Source organism: Eumetopias jubatus, unplaced genomic scaffold (genome assembly GCF_037043125.1).
Source record: "Eumetopias jubatus isolate StellerSeaLion01/CBP00866 unplaced genomic scaffold, mEumJub1_p1.0 scaffold_2, whole genome shotgun sequence".
Taxonomy (NCBI): Eukaryota; Metazoa; Chordata; class Mammalia; order Carnivora; family Otariidae; genus Eumetopias; species Eumetopias jubatus.
Genome location: NW_028274808.1, coordinates 102,745,476 through 102,769,391, shown reverse-complemented (window position 1 = coordinate 102,769,391; position 23,916 = coordinate 102,745,476). Strand labels below are relative to the sequence as shown.

The window sequence follows — 23,916 nt, the reverse complement described above, 5'->3', positions numbered from 1 at the left end:
TTCCTAAAGTTATATAGCTTAGGTGATTGCAAATTCTACACTCTTCTGAATCCTGATCTAATGTTCTCATGACAGTTCATGTACAGAACTGTGGAGAATGAAATTATCTAAGGGTGTTCTTTGTGCAGTCTTTGCTAAATGGTTTCCGTTATTATTTGCCTAAATTTCATCTTACGCCTGAATTACTTTGTGAAAGTTCGTGAAAAACCAAAGTATCGGATTGTTAATGTTATCAAAACAGTAGCTTCTGTCGTCTCCTCATTAGCAAATAAAGTCCTAACTGGTGGTTGCTAGATTGCTTCAGATGGACATTGAAATCGTTATCTTGCTAATATTCAAGGAGATGGAAAATACTTGGGATATCCCAATATTGTACTTAGAATAGATGCCTATTTTTAAAATAAATGTAATGTATTTTTGGCTCTTAAGAACGACTTGTTGAATCCTTATTGAGCTACAGTGTTTGGCTTAGCCTATCCTTTTAAAACAAGTCTGTTGGAACTCCTTCAACTCTCATGACACCTGGCTCCAATTCAGTGTCCAAAAGCGAACTGTAGTAACTATTTCTAATGCCACAGTAACTTTAGAGAGATGCAGCATGCTCTCTTAACCATTACAAAAAGGGTCGATTCCGGTGCCAAATTATATAAGGGCGCAGTTTTATGAACAGAATAGAAATTGAATACACCGTGGTAGCTGCTTGGGAAAATGAACAGTATATAATCTAATATCTTTAATTTTATGTACATGAATATAATGTATGTCAACTTTGTACATGAGATACATACAGTATTTAAACATTTTACTCAACAGATAAGAATTTACAATAGCAATATAACTGACTAGAGGGCTGTCCACTTAATTATATACTTAGATTAGATCTGTACTTTAACAGGAAAAGAATTTAATAGTTTACAATCATAGAAACACTGACATTTAAAACAAGACTTTATAAAATAATTTATATATATCCTAGCATCTATAGAGAGGAATGATTTGCATTTGTGGATGTGTGCAATGAATGGCATATTTTAAACTTTCATGTAGTAAAATAATTTAGAAGCAGTTCATGCAGTGGTCAAAACAAGGGATGGCAGTTCCTTCCAGATGCCCTCTCGCTTTGATAGCAACGGGCAGCAGACGCACACTAGGTACCACCGAGGCACACTAGACGCCAGGTCTTCTCAACAGTTACTCATATCAACACCAACATACACAAGTTGATATCCTTCCCCCCGTGGTCCGACGACCAGTCACCACTTCTCTCAGCCGAGGGATGAGTCAGTCTATCCTTAAAGTGATTCCATGTCTCTCCTGCAGGTCTATGGAACAGCATCTCTCCAGACGAGGTAACTAACAAAACTTCCTGGTTTTCACGACTTTGCTCTGATACTTCACTGAGTGCCCCCCGTGTCCTATGACATACACATCCAGCAGGTAAGACTTTCCGGGCAGAAGCCCTTTAATTGTTTCCGTGGTCACTGCTTTCTGTAGGTTTTGACTATGGAAATATTTACAGAGGACTTTTTCCGACTTCTTCCTTGTGTCCGGTCCTAGGCATTGGTTTTGCTCTCTTCTCTTCTGGTCCTGATTGTAGCTGTCGTCCACTTCCTTTTTGTAGATGCAGAACTTGTTCCTGTCCTGAGTGCCCAGCCACGCCACGGTGGCCGAAGAGCAGGTACGGAGCTTGTCGAAGGCTTTAATTCTTGTGTCTTCAGGAAGAGAGGGAAAAGGCTGCTTGCTGGGCCTTGTGGTAGCCAGTATCTTCAGCATCGATGCTCCTTTCTTGTGTCCTTTCAGGCGGATGAGATACTTCGCTTTGGGCTTTCCTCGAAGCTGAAACTGCCGAATGCCTTCCACATTCTGAGACAGAAGAAGTTTCCCGTCCCTCCTCACTTGGATTTGAACAGCATCCAGACAGGAGTGAATAAAGAAAGTGACTTTTTGGTGAGAAGAGACTGGCGCAAACCGTAAAAACTTCGCTCCCTTCCGTTTGACGAACACATCCGTAACTTTCCCGTCCTTTAGCTCAACCGTCTTCTGTTTTGCTTCCTCCTTGGTCCTGGCAAAGGTGCCCACGTACGCCGTACTCATGTTGCTGTTGCTGTTGGCCACGAAGACATCGAAGTAGTACTGGGTGTCGGGTTTCAGATCTGAGACGGTGAAGATGTTCTTGTTTCCGATGCAAATTTTCTGAATGTCGACCTTGGGCCTCGAGTTGACGTGCCGCCCCAGTTTTGGAGAAGGCTTTGCTAGGAAGCTGCGTTCTTTACCCGAATTCTCTGAAGGAAACCCAAAATGGGCAAAGTCAAAGGGGCTGAAGTCCAGACCGGGTTTTGGAGCCATCATGAAAGCATCATCTGCGCTCAGTTTGGCTTCTACTGCACAGAGGCTTTTGAAATTGTGCTCTTTGTTGATGACCACACAGTACTGAATGGGTTGCTTCAGCAAGGAGGCCGTGGGGCTCGGTTTCCAGGCCAGAGTGACTGTGGTGCGTCCCAGGGAGGTAACATCTACCCTTGGGTCGTAAGGTAATTCGGGGTAGGGCTGATCAGACTCTGGAGTTGTGGTGGCATAGACTTTGAAATGGGTGTCTTTCTCTGTTGAAAGAAGCTCCAACTGATATAAACCAGATGGAGAACTAGAAGATATAAAATACTCCACATCGTTGCCTTTGTAGGAGAATAATTCTGTGCCTTCCTCATTAATGATCTGCTGCCTCTGCTGCTCCAGAGGCTCTGGGTCACCTAGAAGACACGAGAAAAACACAAGCTACATGTCAGGGTACGTACTGTGGCTTGCTGATCTTAAATTCTATTTTCAAAACTATCTTCTTTATTCTCTGTTATAAAAATAATAATGTGGGGCGCCTGGGTGGCTCGGTCAGTTGAGCATCCAACTCTTGAGTTCGGCTTAGGTCATGATCTCTGGGTTGTGGGACTGAGCCCCATGTCAGGCTCCATGCTCAGCGTAGAGTCTGCTTGGGATTCTCTCTTCCTCTCCCTCTGCCCCTCTCCCCACTTGTGCTCTCTTTAAAATAAATAAATAAATAAAAATTTAAAAAATTATAATGTTCTCAGTAGATAATTGGGAAATAGAGAAAGAGAACAAGATAAAAAATCATCCATTAATATTTTGATTCATTTCCATTCAGTCCTTTACATACTTTTATGCAATTGGTGTTGTTTTTCATCTTTCTCTATAACTTAGTAACATTTATTCTCATACATATATGTTCCCAGACAAACCTCCATCTTGAATCCTGTCTTTCTCACTTAATATTATTATTATATAATAAAATAAAAATTTAAAAAAACAATATTTTCATAAATATGTAGATAATACTGTTGGTCAATTTTTGACCATTTAAGATAATGCCTATATATATATATATATATATATATATTTAAATTTAGGCTTCAGGATAGACTCCAATTACTGGAAGTTTCAGGTCAAAGACTGTAAACCTTTTAGAGATTAATCCCTACCATCAATCTGCTTATCAAAATGATTCAATCTGATTGCATTTTGATGGCCAGCCTTTTCACTACTTTTACTCCTGTTACTAGGACTGGACAGTCTTTCATTAAAATATAGAATATAAAGCACCAGTAAGAGTACCTAATTTTCAGTGTAGAGAACACATGCCTAGGAATAATAGGAGGAAAGTATTGAAACCAAAGTAATTTTTTCTGTCTTTTTATTGTTAATATCAGATATCCTATAGATGCCAGATACGTTTACAGGACTTAGTGAAGGATTGAGTAGCCAGTGTGGGAATGTACCTTGCTCAGCTTATTGCTGCAAGTTGAGTGAGGGATGTAGAATTTCATATTCCTAAACCATGAGATGAACAATCTCACACAGTTATTTATTCTCTGTCTCCCCTGATGACATACTTCCCATCTTTTCCTAGTTACAACTCTCTGTCATCTTATCCCTACAAGTAGCGCATCTTGCTGGCATCCTTTGCGTGGCACCAGTCACCGAGCCTTCACATTTAAGCTATGATGCCTTCACCCCTTAAAGGGAGCAGGTCACCCCAGGGCCTCATATGGACTCTTCTCATTTCCCTGTATCTTGGTATTTGCTTTCCACTATTGGCATCTTCTTTAAATGCCTAACATACCCCTCTTACTGACTTTCTTGTCATCCTGGCCTTTCAACAGTGCTCAATGCCTTTTTACTCCTCTTTCTGGTGCCACCCTTTACTCCCCAGAGATCTTGGCTGCATACCGGAATCACCTAGGGGGAGATTTTAATAGTCCCAGTGTCCAGATCACACTCCAGGACAATTGAGTAAGAACCTCTAAGGGTGGGATCCAGGCATCAGTAGTTTATAAAGCCCCCAGTGTTGATGCCAGTGTTTGGGTGGGATTGCAAACCACAGCTGGAGAGGCTAGTCCCAACCTTTCCATTTTCCTCACTCCTCAGGCTCCAGGTCTGCCTCCCTTAACTGTTTATTTTACCAAGATCACCGTCATTCGGTGCCATCCCCCACTTCTCTCATCCCCATTGTGAAGTCTCCGGCGTCTTCACCTATGCATCCACGCTGCTTTTTCTTACAGACCGAAGGCAGTCTATGTCATAGGTCTTTTAGCTATCCATTGAGCAGTCTGGGGCCAGACTTAGCATGCTGCTTACCGGAGCCTTCCCCGCTTGTCTCCTCTGGTAGCTCTTGGAGACTCAGCTTCCACTCTAAAGGTGCATCACAGGGAGTCACTGTGACTGATAATGGAGTATTGTCTTCTTCAACCACGAAGAAATACCTGTGGGGAAGTAGACCAATTCAGACTGAGCTCATTCGTGCTAGGACTTATAATCAAGAGTCACTGGAAAAATCACTGGTTTTGTTTTTATTCATTTAATAGACCTACTCTGACCCCTTAGGGGAAATATCACATTCCTACCCATGAAGCTCTCCTTCACACTTCTTCATTTGTCTTCAAAGCACTTATCACTACCTGACATAGTATCTATTTCTTTGTTTACCTTTTTATTTTTCCATCTCCTCTAACTAGAATGAAAGCTATAAGAGGGCAGGGCATTCAGTTCATTGATGAAGACTTAGAGACTAAAATAATTCCTAATAAATATTTGTTGGATGAATTGATGAGTATTTTAGACTTCAGCTTTTTGGGGAAAAGTCCTTAATTGTTTGCAGAGTCTAAAACTTCCTCAGTGATGGGGCCCCTGCCTACCTCACTGGCCTCTCCTCTTCTGTGCTTGAATCACATGGGGCTCCCCTAGTTTCCCAGAATCTACCCCATATTGGCACCTCTGGGATGTTGTTTCCTATGCCTGAAATGCTCCCCTTTGCCCTTACTCATATTTAAGTGTCACTTCTGAATTCAGGGCTGCGTTTTCTGACTCCTAATTCTGGGTCTGGTTCTCGTATACTCTCAGAGCATCCTGTACTTTTCACCTGGGGCACTTATTAAAATTTGTGACTATATATTTGTATTATTTGATTGTCATTTTCTCTACCAAGGCCCACTTAGAGTTCCTGTGCCATGTCATTGTATTCCCAGCACTTAGCACTGATTTCTGCATGTAGTAGGTACTTGATAAATATTTTTGAATGATCAATTACTAAATTAATGAATAGAACCCAAGAATCCTAACACCAACCCTATTGTTCCAGCTCCAGGAGACTTACACCTCAAGTCTGTTTCTATCTAAAGATACAGAATCTGAATGGCACTATCCAGCACTTCCCCCCCTCACTATTCAAATAAGAATTAAAAGAAGGAGGGTAGGAGTCAGGCAGTGGGAAGACAAAGACTCTATAAAAGTAAAAACAACTTGTTCATAAAATAATAAAGTCATCTAGACAAAATAACTATACTATTTACTGGGTAGGAAGTCTATGTATCATAAGCATCTTTCAAGACAAGATGGCTTAATTTTCAATTCAGTCTACTTTCCGGACAGTAGAATTTTGCTCCTTTGGCCAGGCTGCATGGGATATATTAACAATACACACACAACTGAACCCATCTATATTACAAAGAAATAGGTACAACAAAATATTTTGTTTGGCATCATGGAAGTAAAAAAATTTCAAAACTTCTAGGGTTAGATTTTTATGTGGGTAGCAGAGCTAACTGCTGAAGCCGAAATCAATGTGTCAGTTTATCTACTACCTTCTGTTCTCATTTCAAACAAGGAAGTAGCTTATTTCCCAAAGTAACTGTGTCTTACTAACTTAAATACAGGCCATAGGCAACCAATGACAAAACAATTCTTGCATTCCACAAGGTATTCATTATACATACAAAACAGCAGGGAGTCCCTCTAACTCAACATTTTCATATGGAAGCATTTACGATTAGGGATAAAAGATAATCTGAATAAACTTTAACAATTTGACAAACATTTGTTGGCTACCATACACAGAGCATTTGTGGAAGAGAACAGCAATCAAAAATAATAGGGCATGATCTATGTGCTCCAGATATTTACTGGCTGGTGAGGTAGACAGAAATGTAATGAATAACTAAGAAAACATGGCCCCAAATTATAATGCCAAAGCTGAGGGATAAACACTCCATGAACCATTTAGCCTTTGGAATTTATGTGTAAACATAAGAATAATTAATGAAAAAAGCTATCCACTGCTGCTACATTTTATCTGGAATTTCATCTTTAGTTGTAATATCAACAATGTCTGTGAGTGCCTCCCACTGTGTCTTTCACTCCTAGAAATGATGTTTCTATTGTTGTTGTAACTCTCAACTCAGTGTGAGGTAACATTTCATCCCAATGTAGATATCAAAGCCCCTGATCATTATTTGTGGGGGGGAAAAAGCCAAGAAAGGATAAACAAATATATATCATTTTTCAAGGTCAAAATATTTAGAACTATTATGTGTGAGCCCAATTTGTTAATGGAGTAAAGGTAAAGGAACTGTGATAGTTTTTACTACAGTTTGGTTTAATATTCTCAGAACCTAATCATATTGTTCAGAGAAATATTATTATTATTATTTTTTTTTAATTTAAGTAGGCTCCACACCCAGCATGGAGTCCAGTACAGGGCTCGAGCTCACGACCGTGAGATCAAGTCTTGAGCTGATATCAAGAGTCAGATGCTTAGGGCACCTGGGTGGCTCAGTTGGTTAAGTGACTGCCTTCGGCTCAGGTCATGATCCTGGAGTCCCAGGATCGAGTCCCACATCGGGCTCCCTGCTCAGCAGGGAGTCTGCTTCTCCCTCTGACCTTCTTCCCTCTCGTGCTCTCTATCTCTCATTCTCTCTCTCTCAAATAAATAAATAAAATCTTAAAAAAAAAAAAGAGTCGGATGCTTAACCAACTGAGCCACACAGGCACCCCAGAAATATTATCCTTATAATGCAATAAACCCTTGAGGAATCATATGTATTCATTTAATTTCATATTTTTTTAGCTATTTAAGCCCTGTTTTATTGAGATACAGTTGGAATATATTAGTTTCAAATGTACAAAATAATGATTTATGTATACATTGAAATGATCATCACTGTGAGTCTACTTCCCCCTTGTAACCATATAAAATTACATAATACGCAAAATAATATTGACTGTAGTCACCATGCTGTACATTACATCCCCTCATTTTCTTTGGATAGATACACAGAGGTGGAATTGCTGGATCATATGATAGTTCTAATTATAGATTTTTGAGGGACCTATTACTGTTTTCCATAATGGCTGTACTAATTTATACTTCCACCAACAGTGCCCAAGGGTTCCTGTTTCTCCACATTCTTGCCAATCTTTGTTATCTCTTGTCTTTTTGATAATAGTCATTCCAACAGGTGTGAGGTGGCATCTCATTATGGTTTTGATTGCATTTCCCTGATGATGAGTGATGTTGAGCATTTTTTCATGTACCTATTGGCCATCTGGATGTCTTTTTTGGAAAAAGGTCTATTCATATCCTCTGCCCATTTTTAAATCAGGTTAGTTGTGTTTTTATTTATTCTTTTTATTTATTTTTAAAGATTTTATTTATTTATTTGTCAGAGAAAGAGAGAGAAAGAGCACAAGCAGGAGGAGTGGAAGGCAGAAGGAGAAGCAGGCTCCCCTCTGAGCAGGGAGCCCGATGCGGGACCCGATCCTAGGACCCTGGGATCATGACCTGAGCCGAAGGCAGCTGCTTAACCAACTGAGCCACCCAGGCGTCCCAGCTGTGTTTTTATTTTTAAGTTGTATGCATTCTTTATATATTTTGGATTTTAACACCTTATTAGATATGTGATTTGCAAATATCTTCTCCCATTCAGTAGGTTGTCTTTTTATTTTGTTAATGATTTCCTTCACTATGCAGAAGTTTTTAGTTTGATGTGTTTATTTATTTTTGCTTCTGTTGTCCTTGCCTTTGGAGCCAGATCCAAAACCAACCAACCAACCAACCAACCGACAAACCCAAACAAACAGAGAAAAAAAAGAACCCAAAACATTGTTAAGACCAATGTTAAGGAGCTTACTGCCTATGTTTAGATTAGTGATCCAGTTTCATTCTTGGGCACGTGGCTATCCAGTTTTCCCAACAGCATTTTTTTAAATAAACTGTCCTTTTCCCATTGTATATTCTTGGCTCCTTTGTGATGAATTAATTGACCAGGTATTCATAGTTTATTTCTGGGCTGTCTATTCTGTTCCATGGATCTATGTATCTGTTTTTATGCCAATACCGTACTGTTTTGATTACTATACCTTTGTAGTATGGTTTGAAATCAGGAAAAATAATACCTCCAGTTTTGTCCTTCTTTCTTAAGATTGCTTTGGTTTTCAGGGTCTTTGTGGTTCCATACAGCTTTTAGAATGATTTGTTCTAGTTCTGTGAAAAATGCCATTGGAGTTTTGATAGGGATTTCACTGAATCTATAGATTGCCTTGGGTAGTATGGACATTTTGACAATATTAATTCTTCCAATTCATGAACACAGAATATCTTTCCATTTATTTGTGTCTTCTTTAATCTCTTTCATCAGTGTCAGTTTTCAGTATACAGGTCTTTTTCATCCTTGGTTAAATTTATTCCTAGGTATTCTATTATTTTTGATGCAATTGTAAACAGGATCGTTTTTATTATTTTATTTGAACACCTATTATATCATTTTGTTCCTAATTGCTTAGGCTAGGACTCCCAATACCATGTTACACATCAGTAGCAAGTGTGGGCATCCTTGTCTTGTCCTTGATCTTAGAGGATAAGCTTTCTTCTTTTCACTGTTGAGTGTGATATTAGCTGTAGGCTTGTCATATATGGCCTTTACCAAGTGGGGGTACATTCCCTCTATACCTGCTTTGTGGAAAATTTTTATCATAAATAGATGTTGAATTTACCAAATGCTTTTCCTGCATCTGTTGAGGTGATTATATGATTTTTATCCTTCATTTGGTTAATGTGGTATCACACTTATTGATTTGTGGATCTTTAATCATCCTTGCATCCCTGGAATAAATCTCACTTAATGGTGGTGTATGATTTTTTAATGTATGATTTGAATTGGTCTGCTAATATTTTGTTGAGGGGTTTTGCATCTATGTTCATTAGGGATATTGGTCTGTAATTTTCTTTCTTTCTTTCTTTCTTTCTTTCTTTCTTTCTTTCTTTCTTTCTTTCTTTCTTTCTTTCTTTCTTTCTTTCTCTCTCTCTCTCTCTCTCTCTCTCTCTCTCTCTTTCTTTCTTTCTTTCTTTCTTTTTTTTGTGGTGTCCTTATATCTGGTTTCAGTATCAGGGTAGTGTTGGCCTCATAAAATGAGTCTGGAAGTGTTCCATCCTCTGCAATTTTCTGAAATATTTAGAGGAGGATAGGTATTAGATCTTCTTTGAATGTTTAGTAGAATTCATCAGTGAAGCCATCTTGTCCTGGACTTTTGTTTGTTGGGACTAGCAATCTTGCTAATAATTGGTCTATTCTGATTTTCTACTCCTCATGATTCAGTCTTAAGGATTATATGTTTCTGGGGATTTGTCCATTTTTTTACTAGTTTGTCCAATTTATTGGCATATAATTCTTCATATTAGTCTCATATCTTTTTGGTATCAACTGTAACTTACTTTCTTTCATTTCTGATTTTATTTGAGTTCTCTCTTTTTGTATTAGTGAGTAGAGCTAAAAGTTTATCACTTTTGTTTATCTTTTCAAAGAACAAGCTCTTAGTTTCATTGGAATCTTTTCTGTTGTCTCTTTAGTCTCTATTTTATTTATTTCCACTCATGTTTATTATTTTCTTCCTTCTTTTAACTTTGGGATTCATTTATTCTATTTCTCTAGTTTCTTTAGGTATAAAATTATTTATTTGAGTTTTTTTATTTCTTGAGGTAGTCCTGTATTACTAAGAACTTCCCTCTTAGACCTGCTTTTGCTGCGTCCCATAAATTTTGGTGTGTGACTTTTCCACTTTCATTTGTCTCAAGGTATTTTTTTATTTTTTCATTGACCTACTGGTTGTTCAATAGCATGTTTTTAAATCTCCACATATTTGTGATTTTTCCAGTTTTCTGTTTGTGATTGATTTCTAGTTTCAAACAATTATGGTCTAAAAAGATGTTAGATGTAATTTCAGCCTTCATGAATTTACTGAGACTTTTTTGTGGCCTAACATGTGATCTATCCTGGAGAATGTTCTGTATGCACTTGAGAAGAATGTATATTCTGCTGCTTATGGATGGAATGTTCTGTATATATCTAGTAAATGGTCTAATGTGTCATTTAAGGCCAGTGTTTCCATATTGATATTGATATTCTGTCTGGATGAGCCATCCATTGATGAATATGGGGTACTAAGTCCCCCTACTATAATTGTATTGCTCTCAACTTCTCCCTTTAGGTCTGTTAATATTTGTTTATATGTTTAGGTGCTCTTATCTCTATTGGGTATATAAATATTTACAAATGTTTAAAAAGTTAAAAAATATATTTACAAATGTTTCATCTTCTCGCTGGATTGACCCCTGTATCATTATGTAATGCCCATCTTTGTCTTTTATTATAGTCTTTTGTTTTAAAGTCTATTTTTTTCTGATATAAGCATAACTACCCCAACTGTTTTTTGGTTTCTATTTGCATGGAACACTTTTTCCCATCCCTTTACTTTCAGTCTCTGTGTGTCCTTACATCTAAAGTGAGTCTCTTGTAGGGACCATATAGATTTAAATCCATTCAGCCACTCCATGTCTTTTGATTGGAGAATTTAGTCCATTTATGTTTAAAGTAATTATAGGTAGGTGTATACTGCCATTTTTTGTTGTTGTTGTTTTTCATTGTTTTCTGGCTTTTTTGTAGTTCCCTTCTGTTCTTTCTCTTTCTCTTGCTTTCTTCCCTTCTGGTTTGATGGCTTTCTTTAGTGTTATGTTTAAATTCCAGTTTCATTATCTTTTTTGTATATGCCATAGGTTTTTGCTTTGTGGTCACCATGAGACTTACAAATATAAGCCTATGTATATATACCAGTCTATTTTAAGTTGGTAACAAGTATGAACACATTCTGAAACTCTACATTTTTACTTCCCAGTCCCACATTTTATGCTTTTGATGTCACATTTTACATCATTTTGTGTATATACCCTAACTAATTGTTGTAGTTTTAGTTATTCTTTCACTACTTTTGTCTTTTAATCTTCATGCTAGCCTTAGAAGTGATTAGTTCACTACCTTTAATATATATTTACCTTTAGCAGGGAAATTTTTACTTTCATATGGTTTCTTGGTACTAGTCAGTGCCCCTTCTTTTCGTCTTAAAGACATCTCTTTAACATTTCTGGTAAGGCTGGTTTAGTGGTGGTGAACTCCTTTGGTTTTTGCTTGTCTGGAAAAGTCTTTATCTCTCTTCAATTCTGAAAATCTTGCTGGGTGAGTAGTCGTGGTTGGAAGTTTTTTGCTTGCAGCACTTTGAATATATCATGTCACTCTCTTCTGGCCTGCAAAGTTTCTGCTGAAAAATCTGCTGATCATCTTGTGGAGGTTCCTTTGTAACAAGTTTTCCTCTTGGTTTTAAGATTTTCTCTTTATCTTTGAATTTTGACATTTTAATGTGACATATCTTAGTGTGGATCTCTTTAGGTTCATCTTATTTTGAACTCTAGGTTTCCTGGACATGGATATATGTTTTATTCTCCAGGTTAGGGTAGTTTTCAACCATTATATTTTCAAATAAGTTTTCTGTTGCTTTCTCTCTTTTCTCTTTCTGGGACCTCTAATATGCAAATATTGTTCCACCTGATGTTGTCCTATAGGTTTCTTAAATAATCTTCATTTTTTCAGATTATTTTTTCTTTTTTCTGCTCTGTTTGGTTGAGTTGCACTGCCCTGTCTTCTGGGTTACTGATCCTTTCTTGTGCTTTATCTAGTCTGTTGTTGAACCCCTATAGTGTATATTTCAGTTCAGTTACTGTATTTTTAAGATCTATGACTTCTGTCTGGTACTACTTTCTTATATTATCTATCTCTTTGCTGAAATTCCCTCTGTGTTCATCCACTCATCTCCCAAGATTGCTGAGCATCCTTATGACCACTACTTTGAACTCTTTATCAGGTAAATTACTTATCTCTGTTTCATTAAGGTTTTTTTTTCTTTTTCTTTTATTTTTCCTCCCTGGGGTTTCATCTTATTCTTCATTTGGAACATATTCCTCTATTTTATTTTTGTTTGTTTGTTTGTTTTTCATTTTGTTCAAGTCTCTGTGTTGGTTTCTATGCATTAGGTGAAAGAACTATCTCTCCCTGTCTTAAAGGATTGATCACAGGACAACTGGGGTGTCTCAGTCTTAGTCTTTGCAGTATCCTGGTGGTGGTAGCCTGCCAAGAACTGTCTCCCTGATTATTTTAATCCCACGGGGCTCAGAAATGTAATCACCCTGGTCGGTCACCAGACCCAGGAATTCAAGGGGCATCCCCTGTGTGGCCTGTGCACATATGCTGGCTTTGGTTGGGCTGTGGTAGAGTGCCAGGCTGGGGCAAGTCCACCTGTCAGGTTTAACAATGTGGTAAACAGGTTTACCAGTTAGTGGTGCTAACAAGGTAGAGGGAGAAGGCAAAAATGATACTTGCCAACACCTCCATGCCTCAAAAGAGTTCCAAGAGACCCCTGCCCTTCCAGCAGACACTTTTAGATTAGCCAGTGAATCTCCTTTGTATGTAGTCTAGGCATTTTTCAACTTATTATGTTTGCACTGGGTCCTGGGGTGAGTAAATCTGTGCATATGCCCTTAAAGAGTGGAGTCTTAGGGAGCGCCTGGGTGGCTCAATTTGTTGAGTGTCCTACTCATGGTTTCAGCTCAGGTCATGATCTCAGGGTTGTGAGACTGAGACCCGTGTTGGGCTCCACGCTCAGTGGGGAGTCTGCTTGAGATTCTTTCCCTCTGCCCCTCCCCCTGCTCTCTAAAATAAATAAATAAACCTTTTTAAAAAAAAGAGTGGAGGCTTAGTTTCTCATAGCCTTTTGGGTCTCCTAGATATAAGCCAGATGTTTTGGGGATTTGTCTCTCTGGTGCAGGTCCCAAGGGTTGGGGTGTCTGATGTGAGGCTCAAACCCCTTGCTCCTCAGGGATGTGCTCTGTATTTGTCAGAGTCTTTCTGTTTGTGAATTGCCACACTAGGGGTAGGGTTTTTTGCAAGATCATGCCTTTGCCTCTCCTGTCCATCTCTATGTGGCCTTTTTATCCTTTGTGTGGAGGAACTGTTCAGCTAGTTTTCAGATCTTCTTCAGAGAGAATTGTTCTATATGTAGCTGCAGTTTTGTTGTGTCAATAGGAGGAGGTGAGCTCAGGGTCTTCTTATGCCTGTTTTGAACCCTGTTCTTGATTAATTTCACCTTAATCCTACAGAACCCTTCTTAGAAATTTCCTGCTATCCCAAAGATAAGAAAATAATCACTCTAAAATGTAAGAACTACAAACACTGCTCTCTCCATCCCAAAGGAGATCACAATCAGCAAGGATCAAATAGCCTCTACTTAATGATTAAAAGTTGTGTTGTCATTTTCTTTTCTTAGAGAAAATAGGCAATATTATTCAGAAGTTGATTGTAAATTATCTAATCTAAGTCTAAATGGTTACTTTGCTTTTAATGAACTTATTGATAAAGAAGGTACTGTAGAGGGAATACCTTTTGGGTGTGTCTCTAAAGAGATAACTGCTAATTTCAGCTCCATCTGGAATTACTGATGAATCATGAAAAAATGCTTTGTCCCGGATCTGCATCTGAAAAAGTTCCTCATCTCGAGTGGGTAACTTCTGAGTCCTTGAGCTGAGTGGTAATAGCAGCCACAGCAGACACCAGTGGAGAGGCACCATCCTGGGGCAACAGAAATGATTGCTTACATTAGTTCTGCAGGTAGACACTTGGGCAAGTTGCAAACTTTCTAAAGGGTTAAGAATATTTTAGTTTTGACAGAAAGTTAGAGTTGTAGTGTGTATTTTGGATACATACATGATCTTGAAGACAACCTTCCTGTTTTGTTTTGTCTTTTCCCGAAGTATTTCATGGAATTGATAACAAATTCGCTAGAATTTCAGATATGAAAAAGATTTTGAAATGAAAGGACTCTTGGTGCATTAACTTCTCTGGATATTCAGAGAGAAAATCTCCACTTCACTATGGTAGAAGCCAATATGGTTCTTGTAGAAATGGGTATACAAATGTCTCAACGGTTGAACCATACCATAAAAAGACACACGACTCACTGAGAGTCCATTACCATTGCACAATTATTTTTATTCTTCCTTGAAATTTGACTAAGGATTATACATGTATAGTATTATTCTTGTTTCCAAGATCAGATTTTCATAAACCAGAGGTTTTAAGAGATGATAAACTTAATTTTGTTATAGGTTAAGCAATTTGTCCAAAATCAAAAGATAAATTATTTGCTGATGTCTAATTATTATTCATTAGTAGACTCTTCAACACAACATTTAAATGTAAACCTTTGCCATATTAGAAGTGGGCTTGGATTCCCTCTCTCGGATCAAGTGAGACCGTTGGAAAGTTGTATAGTTAGGTCATTTGTCTTAACCTCCAGCAGAGTTGTATATTTACTACTCCAGCAGAGTATTTTCACTGAGTTACATTTTGGCATTCAAACTGACTTTCATCAAAGATCCTATAGGTAATTATGGATCACTCTCTACTGCACGCTGCTGTGGGGATATTGTCAAGGACACCATCTTCGACATGTCTCAGTGTCCCTAACAGGAAGCCTCGTGTAGGCAAGTTCTTTTGATGTCAAGTACTGGCGAAAGGCTTTCTTTTCTCTGTGGACTTGGTGCCTTTCTCCCTCACAAAAAGAACTCTGTAAGAAGTTGTTTTCCCTTATCTCTTTGACAACATACATCAGGGATTTCAAGCATTAGGGAAACATAGTGTGTTTACACTTAAGTGCTTTAAATAGTGAGAAAGTTGAATGAAAATATTTGCAATAATTTGAAATGAAGTGAAAGCCAGTTTTATTTCTAAAGAGTCATTACTACAGCTATGAGATCACCTCCACTTAAACCATCATTTAACTTTAATTTTATCTTTCTTGGAGTGCTATCAAAAATAGATTCATATAACTAAAAATATTTTTTGAAGGGAATAAGCTTTTCTTTTTTTATGAGAATGTGAGAAGTAATTTTCTCACAGTGAGCTTACCCAAAAAGTAAATTTAACTTCTTTTTTCAAAAAGTTTTTTTTTTTTGCCATGTGTTTTGCAGTTTTCCATATAAGATATCTATAGTAATTGAGAGTTGCTATGTGCAAAACAAGGTGCTAAATTCAATAGCTGCATTATTGCCTTTAGTCCTCACAATAACCTGGTGAAGTAGGTACTCTTCTCATGTAAGAGTAAATCACCACTTATGTAAGCGGTGAAAGGATATAAATCCAGGTGGATCTGACTGCAGAGCCCAAACGTTTGTCCTCTGTAATATCTCTCAAGAAAGCCATCATAATTTCTTACAAGGGGCTCTTATTTCTCATCCTTACTTCTCAATTGTATTGTAATTGAATGAAAACTTGACTTGAGAGCTAAGAAATCTGACTTTTTAGTTGCAGCACTAACTAGATGTTTAATCTAAGGCACTACAGTTACCCATTCCAGATGGACCTCAATTTTCTGAAGGGTTAAGGTAATGATCTCTAAACTTTGAAAACAAATGATGATTCTGAGACTGAATCCTCAACTCCTCCTCCCAACTAGCAATTTAGGAATAAGACCAGGCCTTCTTAAGTTTCATTAAGTAATATGAACCTCACATATCCAGATAATTGCCAGGATGGAATCGAAGGGAAGTTGGGGATGGAAAGCGGGAGCTCATATTAGTTACGAATAGCAGATGAAGCTTATAAGTATAAAAGATGGCTAGATGGATCAAAATCAAAACTCAATGAACCCATTTGAAACAAACATGGACATGGTTGACCAAACAGAATGGGACCTCTACTCACAAACCTTAATCCCTCCCCTCTGATGCCCTCCTCCTGTAGCTAACAGAAGTGAACAATTTGATATGCTAGAATTTGCTTGGCTGCCCCTGTTAAGAAATAATTATTATTTCAGCATAATGGAATATATCCAGTTTACTTTGTAGTGGCATCCCCGAAACTTTGCCTCCTGAGAGCAGAAGCCAGACAATAAACTTGGTCTCTAGAAATGGTTAGAATTTGGCTTTCCATACTTATTAGGAACTTAGAGCAAACGTGCGATGGCAGCCCTTGAGTATGAGATACTCAGGTGTATTTGCTCTAGAACCACTCTCAGGCAGCTTGACCTCATTAGGCACTAAGTTTGCCCAGAAAGTTGTCAGTTGCACAGTACCACAGTATGAATGAACAGGACAGGCTGCCCAATGCCCCAGGATATTTGGGATATTTAGGTCAGTTCCAGAGTTAGGGAGGTAGCTAGTTATGATTGGTGGGAATCTTCCCAGCTTCCTTAGCCATCCATGGGAAGAATTTTCTCTTTATTAAATCAGTGAGTGATAAGAAATGAATTTTGAGTTAAAAACAACAATATTAGTAAGTTTTATTTTATACATGCTGCACTCTTCTAAATGCTTTATATATATATATATATATATATATATATATATATAATCTCATGTAATGCTAGCAACAACTCTATGATGTAGGTGCTATTATTTTCTCATTTCAAAAATGATCAAACTGAGGCTTGGACAGGTAAGATCACATAGTGAATACAATATGATGTAAGAAATACAAACTATTTTTCACGAGTAAGTTAAAAAATATGGAAAATAGGATTATTGCATATTTGCCACATCAGCTACTTTTTCACTTATAAATAAATAAATGAATAGCAGTGAACAGCTTCAGATGGTAGGATTCTACAAAGTAAGTGTAGAGAGATAATTCTCCATGGGTCTCTGTGCTTGTTTTTGCACATCTTGGGAGCAGAGGAGTTCACTGCCTTTGCTCCAGATTATCTTCTCAAGGATGTCTGTGCAACGAAAAGCCTTGGAAGATAAAGTTTCCTAAGCCAAGAGCAGACATGATCACTATACCATGGAAGATCTGGGCTCCCCAAGTTCAGGGTTCCTCTCATTAAAAAACAAACAAACAAACAAAAAAACCTATTTGGGGCTGGTGCTATCTGGCCCTCTTTTCATCTGTGGGAATTGGGGGTCAGGGAGCCAGTGGGGGAAAATGTTAATACTGTGGATTGTGCTATGGATGGCTCTGAGTTGCTCTGAGTACTGCTTTTGTCTCTGACCCGGGAGTCTCATGCCATCTAGCATTGATGATGCTGTGTATGACAGGCTAACTTGTTAGCTTACAAGCAGAGTAAAATCTCAAACTCTTCACAGTTCTTGACACTCCATCTTACTTGCTAAATTATTTTACTGGCTTATCTACTTTACTGGCTCAGGCAGAAGTTTTTATTTAGATTACCACCAACAGGGAGTAGACTCAACTCTATTTTTTGCTTTCTTTATAAAAAAAAAAAAATCATTATTTCTCCAGCTAAAATTCTATCAGGTCAGCTTTTTGTTTCTGAAACAATTTTCACCATTTTAATTGCCATATATTATGGGCAAAACAGACACTTTTTGGAAAAGTGTTTAAAATTAGTATGATCTTTTTTTCTTTTCTTTTTTTTCCTTTGTATCTCTATAAGAAGACGGATGTTAGCTAAGCCTATTCTGGTAATCATTTCATAATCTATATAAATCAAACTATCATGTGTGCACCTTAAATTTACACAGTGATATGTGACAACTGTTGTTCAAAGAAACTGGAAAAAATTAGTATGATCCCAAAGCACAAGTCTTTATATTCTATAGGATTATCTCTTTCAAAATGTTATTTAATAACATTCATCTGTTGTTGGGGAAAAGCATACTCAGTTATTAGGAAAAGTTAACCATTTGATCAATTTGATCAGGTTACAGGCAGAATTATTTTAAACAAAATGTATTTAAAAGAAGCATCAAAGATAGCTAATCAAAAAACTATTATGCAGACAGACTGTATATATTTTTACAACTTCTATTTACTGATTCAGGTTTCAAGTGTCACTTAGATATTGTTTAAAGGATTGTTTTAAGATGCTATAGATTTTTTTCCTCTACCAATAAAATACTCTCTCTGACACTCAGCTTAAGAATTAGTCATTTTAAATAAACAACTAAAAATACATTCCTCTTAAGAATAAGACTTGGGTAAGCTAGTCTATAAGAACTGACTTTTCTTCTAAGATTACAAAAGTGCCCTCTAATGGCGTAACTTTTCCTCTCATTTATTTTTGTTACTTCTAGGTATCCAGAGCTTATCTAGATTTAAAGTTTAAGTTAAATAACATTTCTCAGAATTTCTCTTTCAGCATTATTTCTTTTGTCACGGGCGTCTGGTAGTAATCTCGGCAACCTATCTGTATAGCAAGAAACCACGCTATCTTTATATAATCAAGGGTCTAGTTCCAACAGAAGTAAGAAGTTGCTAGGATGATTCCAAATATTTTTATTTTTCTAAGCAGACCAATCAACTTGGTCCCATAATTATTCACAGCCCAGAAAAACTAGCTGGTGTTATCCTATTACTGAGAAGATTGACTTTGTTTCAATTAAAAAGAGGGTTTTAGAGGGGAGGGGGTAGGGGGATGGGTTAGCCTGCTGATGGGTATTAAGGAGGGCACGTATTGCATGGATCACTGGGTGTTATACGCAAACAATGAATCATGGAATGCTACATCAAAAACTAATGATGTAATGTATGGTGATTAACATAATAATAATAAAAGAAAAAAGTTCTAATGGATCAAGTAATATAGATTCTAATCTAAAACTCTGACGTTGTTGATGTTGTCAGAGGCATATTCATATTTGGCACACACTTTCAGATCCTGCCAAGACTGAAGTGAGAAAAGAAAAATGATCTAATGATTTGATATACCTTGACCTTTAGTCTAGATTATGAGTAATCTAGGTTATTGGATAGTTTTATTCTTTGGAAAGCCCATGTACCCTAGATTAAAAGGAGAGATTGTTTTTGAAATATAATTGCCCAAAGATTAACCATGAGTTCTCTACTTACAAAGTCAGAGAGAGGTGTGGGCGCTATAAAGTAAATAACTCTAAATATAATTAATTTATATGGGGCACACACACACACACAGACACTTAAGGTCAAACTATTTGGAAACATTATATGAGCCCAGTGAGCTGATGTTAGAGTAAAGGTAAATGAGCAGTCGTTCCAAAAGAAGAACTTTTACGGATAAGAAATTATTTTTATATTTGCTGCCCCCTCTCTGGCCAGTGGGTAAAAGCTACAGATCAAGAAGAGTGGACAGTGGTATTCTTTGGGCTGTTTTAGGGATGAGGACCAAGGTTGCTTCTCCCACTCCTCTCCTCCATCTTCTCTGCAGGGCTTTCTGCTCCCCCAGTCCACAGAGGGACAGGGGGAACAGTAGAGAGCCCAGGAAATGAACTCAAGACTGGTTCTGAAGGAAACGCCAATGAAGAGATATGAAGCATTTATGTTGTTTCCTAAGGGGTAAGGGGTAGAGCATATGATGGATAACTGAAAACCTGCAGCTCATTCTAAGACTTTATTTTCAGCAATCATTCAAACATTTTATTCTATCGAGGTTTTAGTGCAGTGAAAATAAATCGTCAAACTGACCTGGCATATCCTTTTACCACAAACCTGTGGTAATGTTTGAGAACTGTAAAATAGTCTAATGGTAAGCAGGAAAAAAAAAAAAAAACATTAAAGGAAGCTCAAATAATTTGCCAATGTATCAGCTAAACACCCAGGATGACCTCTATCACCACAAAAACACAGTATGCTTAAGAGCAATAAAACTTGCCCCGGGGGTGTCTGCAGCAACTTCACTACTGTCATTTGGCAAGATTTGTCTTTCATTACCTAAGACTGGCCAATTAACCATCTTGGTTAATCCACTGGGTCACTTAGTGAACATAAGAATTTATTATTTGAAATTGTGTAAGCAATGATTATAAATAAATAAATTGCGTTATTTTTTCATTCCTTTTAAAAAGTATATTAGGTGTACTTGACCACAGTCTTAATTGGTAATCTCATCTTAAGAGTAGGGAAAGACTTCAAGCCACTAAAATGCTCCCCTTTATATTTATAGACCACTGTTTAGCTGTATTATCTCACTCATGTAAGGAATTTGCAAGTGTAGTCAATAAAAAGTTGTTTCAGGTTTTCAGGGACTGTCCAAGCTCTCTGAGTAGAAGGTGTCATGCACGTATTAAAGACACGGTGGCCTTGCTCCGCGCTGTAGCCTCCTCAGAAGAGCAGCCAAGAGCTCAGCCCCCCTGCGAGTGGTATGCTCAAAGCTAATGCCTCTGTCCTGGCACCACCAACCACCGAGGGCCGGCACGTCCCTTGCAAAAACATGTGACATATTGGCAAAAAATGTCCTCAAGGTCTTACAGATATTAAACGTTGCAAAGCTCTGTAAGATCAGATTCATCTGTATAAACAGGCCATGCCAAGCGACCGATTAAAGAAAAAAAAGTCTCCATACTGTCATTAAGATTCACTTAAAAAACGAGTCAGTGCACCCAATACATGTAGGCCACAAACATGAAATAAATTTACAATCGCCAGAAAGAAGGATGGGCATTCTGAATTTACTTGCGGCAAATGCATCTGGAGTAAATGAAATCTAATGTTTAGTTACAGGGAGTGGGAAGTGCATGATTATAATTGAGTGAGGATGACTTCAAGAAGTGGTGGGCCTCAGAGATTTCTGTTCTTTTCCTTTCCTTTTTAAGTGCAAATATTTAGTCTCTCAACTTCTATTTTTAAACTCAAGGGCATTTGTTTTTGTTTGAATCATCCACGCCACATCTGATAATAAATCTGAAGCATTTAATGTAGCTGTAAGGAAAAAAATGTAGCATTCACTGGGGGCCCAGCCCCCGTGTCTGGCACAGCCTGCTCTGTGAGCGAGGGGGTCTGTCTGTGCTCTTTAAGAGCACGATGCCCAGCATGGACACACAGCTGCCCTCCAGGCTGACATTTAGCAGTGAAAAAAAGCTGAATTCCCAGGAGTCGTCCTGTTCTGTTGTCTTTTGCAAACAATGAAAATTGCAAACATGAAAAATATTAAAAACAATAACTGAAATTAGTCGGTCATTCTTATCCATACAGAAACATCCTCTGCTGTGGTTGAAAACTGGAGGGAAATAGGGCATCTTGTGGTTTGGGGTGTTTCTATATTAGCCAAGGGGAAGATGAAGCCAGCGGGAGGAAAGGCCCGCCTCTAAGGAGTGTTCTCTGGCACGTGCTAGGTGAGCTCTTGCTCTGCCATGACTGCAGGGCCCAGCTGCAATGTGCTAACCCCAACAGAGCCAGAGCCAGAGTTAGGCACACGATCCACCGGCTAAAGCTCTCTAAATGCAGTCTGTCATTACATAGTGGAATGATTATTAAGAGTTTTAGGAGTTCATTATGTCAATAATCTATGGATTAGGGACCCTCACGTGCATTTCCATGACAATGATCCCAACCTCCTCTACCACTTCTCTAAATGATTGCCAACTTTCATTCTGGAAGGAAATTAAATTAGTATGAAAAAGCAACGTAAAATTAAAACATGCCAAAGATCTGAATAAAGTTTCCATTCTCTCATCTCCTCCCCTCTGATCCTCATGACGTGTAGTTCACAGCAGGGCCGAGGCTAGGGCATTCTAATTGTAAAAGATGGTCATGCCTATAGAATAAACTTGAAAGGGGATCAGATTTTAGAGTAAGTGATCCTGTATTCTCACCATCACTAATGCCAACAAAAAGAATAATGAACAAGAGAAATGGCCAAAATAAGTGTACTATAGATAAGAGTAGTCTTTGATCCAGGAAGCCAGACCCATTTTACTAAACGAAGGAGTAGATCTCCTAAAAGGCATCTGATTGGTGATTAGAAGATATGATAAATTCAAAAGCGACAGAGAAGATAATACAAAGTAAAACTGGAACAAAAGGCGGAATATCTTCCTCCTATCAAACTTTGCTCTGCTTGTGCAAGTGAGATAGCTGGAATAATTTCCACTATCTTAGGAGAAGCTAATGATTCCTGGAATAATGAAAGATCCTAAGGGGGGAATAATATGCTTGGTTGCTTTTCTTACTGTAGTTTGGCAACTAAGCCTTATTTCCTGTTGATCTGCAACAAAATGAAAATGACTTCCTGTGCAATGCTCCCCAAAGCAGTTAACAAACTGAACACCCCATCCTCGGCTGAAATTTAGCTAAGATGTAACATGACAACATGCCAGGAGCATCTAGCAATAGCACCTATCAGCCCAGAAGATAAGACATGAATTGTCATGGGCAACAAATACTGAGTCCCTGCTGTGTGTAATACACTAAAAGCACAAAGTCATTTCATATAGATTCAGACTGTTCTGCTGCTTAAATTGAATTAAGTGAACATTAATTCCAGATAAAAGTACCCTGCAATGTAAGATACCAACAGGAAACCAACAGGAAACAGGTGGCTCATATAATAAGTGCTTAACAGAGGTGGAGTGAAGACAGAGCAAAACTCAGAGAGAGAGAGAGAGAGAGTGTAGGATAAGGGGAGAAGAGCTAGATGCGGGGAAAGGAGATAGATGGAGGTGGGAGCCCAGGGGCTGAAGCACAGAGACAGAACTGCATCAGTCAGAGTTAACAAACAAATGTTAATTGAGCACTTCCTTTGTGCAAGACACTGAACAATGTGCCAGTCATATAAGACGTCCTCTCTTCTTGAGGTATTTATGGTCTAGAAAGAAGTGAGGAAGAAAATACTTCTAGACGTAGGTAAAGCGAGATCAGTAGGGAACTAATTGTAAAGGTTCATAAAAGCAAAATGTCCCCTTATAAAGGCTGGGAAAACTTAGAAAGCTAAAAGGTGATTATCTAATGGTTTACCATCTATGTTTCTTAGCAACTGCTGCGATTCCTGGGAAGAATTCTGAAGAGGGGCCCTACAGTTCTGCATCACGTCCTAAGACCACAGGGAAAGACGATGGGACAAGAACAAGTATTTCCTCAAGACAGGCTACTTTTTCCAGAGTACTATTTGCAAAACTTCTCTTTTCCACACAGAATTTCCCTCTCCTGCACCCCCAAGGTTAGGAAGCATGGTTCAGTGGGAAAATCACAGATTGAGTTAGGACACTTCCACTGCAGGCATGAGAACTATCCACATTGGTGGCTTATTGGCCCAGATGTTCTCCTCGGTGCCCTGCAGTTGTGAACCCTTGAGAGTCTAGGTTAGCGCATCACACCTCTTAGGGAAGCTGGCAACGTGAGGCAGTAACTAAGTTTCACAGAGATGCACACTATGACCTGGGTTCCTCTCTAATTCTAAGACAAAAGAAGAACAGGCTAAAGACTGAAGTGAAGAAAAAGCAACCTACTTTTATGGAAATCTGTCCATCCATTTCATGTACTGAGTAGT

General features: G+C 38.2%; 1 protein-coding gene across 1 annotated transcript; it reads right to left on the bottom strand.

Moving 5' to 3' along the window:
- Positions 1-1,279: 1,279 nt before the first annotated feature.
- On the bottom strand, positions 1,280-14,287 carry NDNF (neuron derived neurotrophic factor). The gene is made up of 3 exons (XM_028102354.1): positions 14,100-14,287; positions 4,645-4,769; positions 1,280-2,747 (listed from the first exon to the last, which is right to left on the bottom strand). Exons 1-3 carry the CDS (start codon positions 14,285-14,287, stop codon positions 1,354-1,356), a joined length of 1,707 nt encoding a protein of 568 aa, XP_027958155.1. The 3' UTR covers positions 1,280-1,353.
- Positions 14,288-23,916: the final 9,629 nt, after the last annotated feature.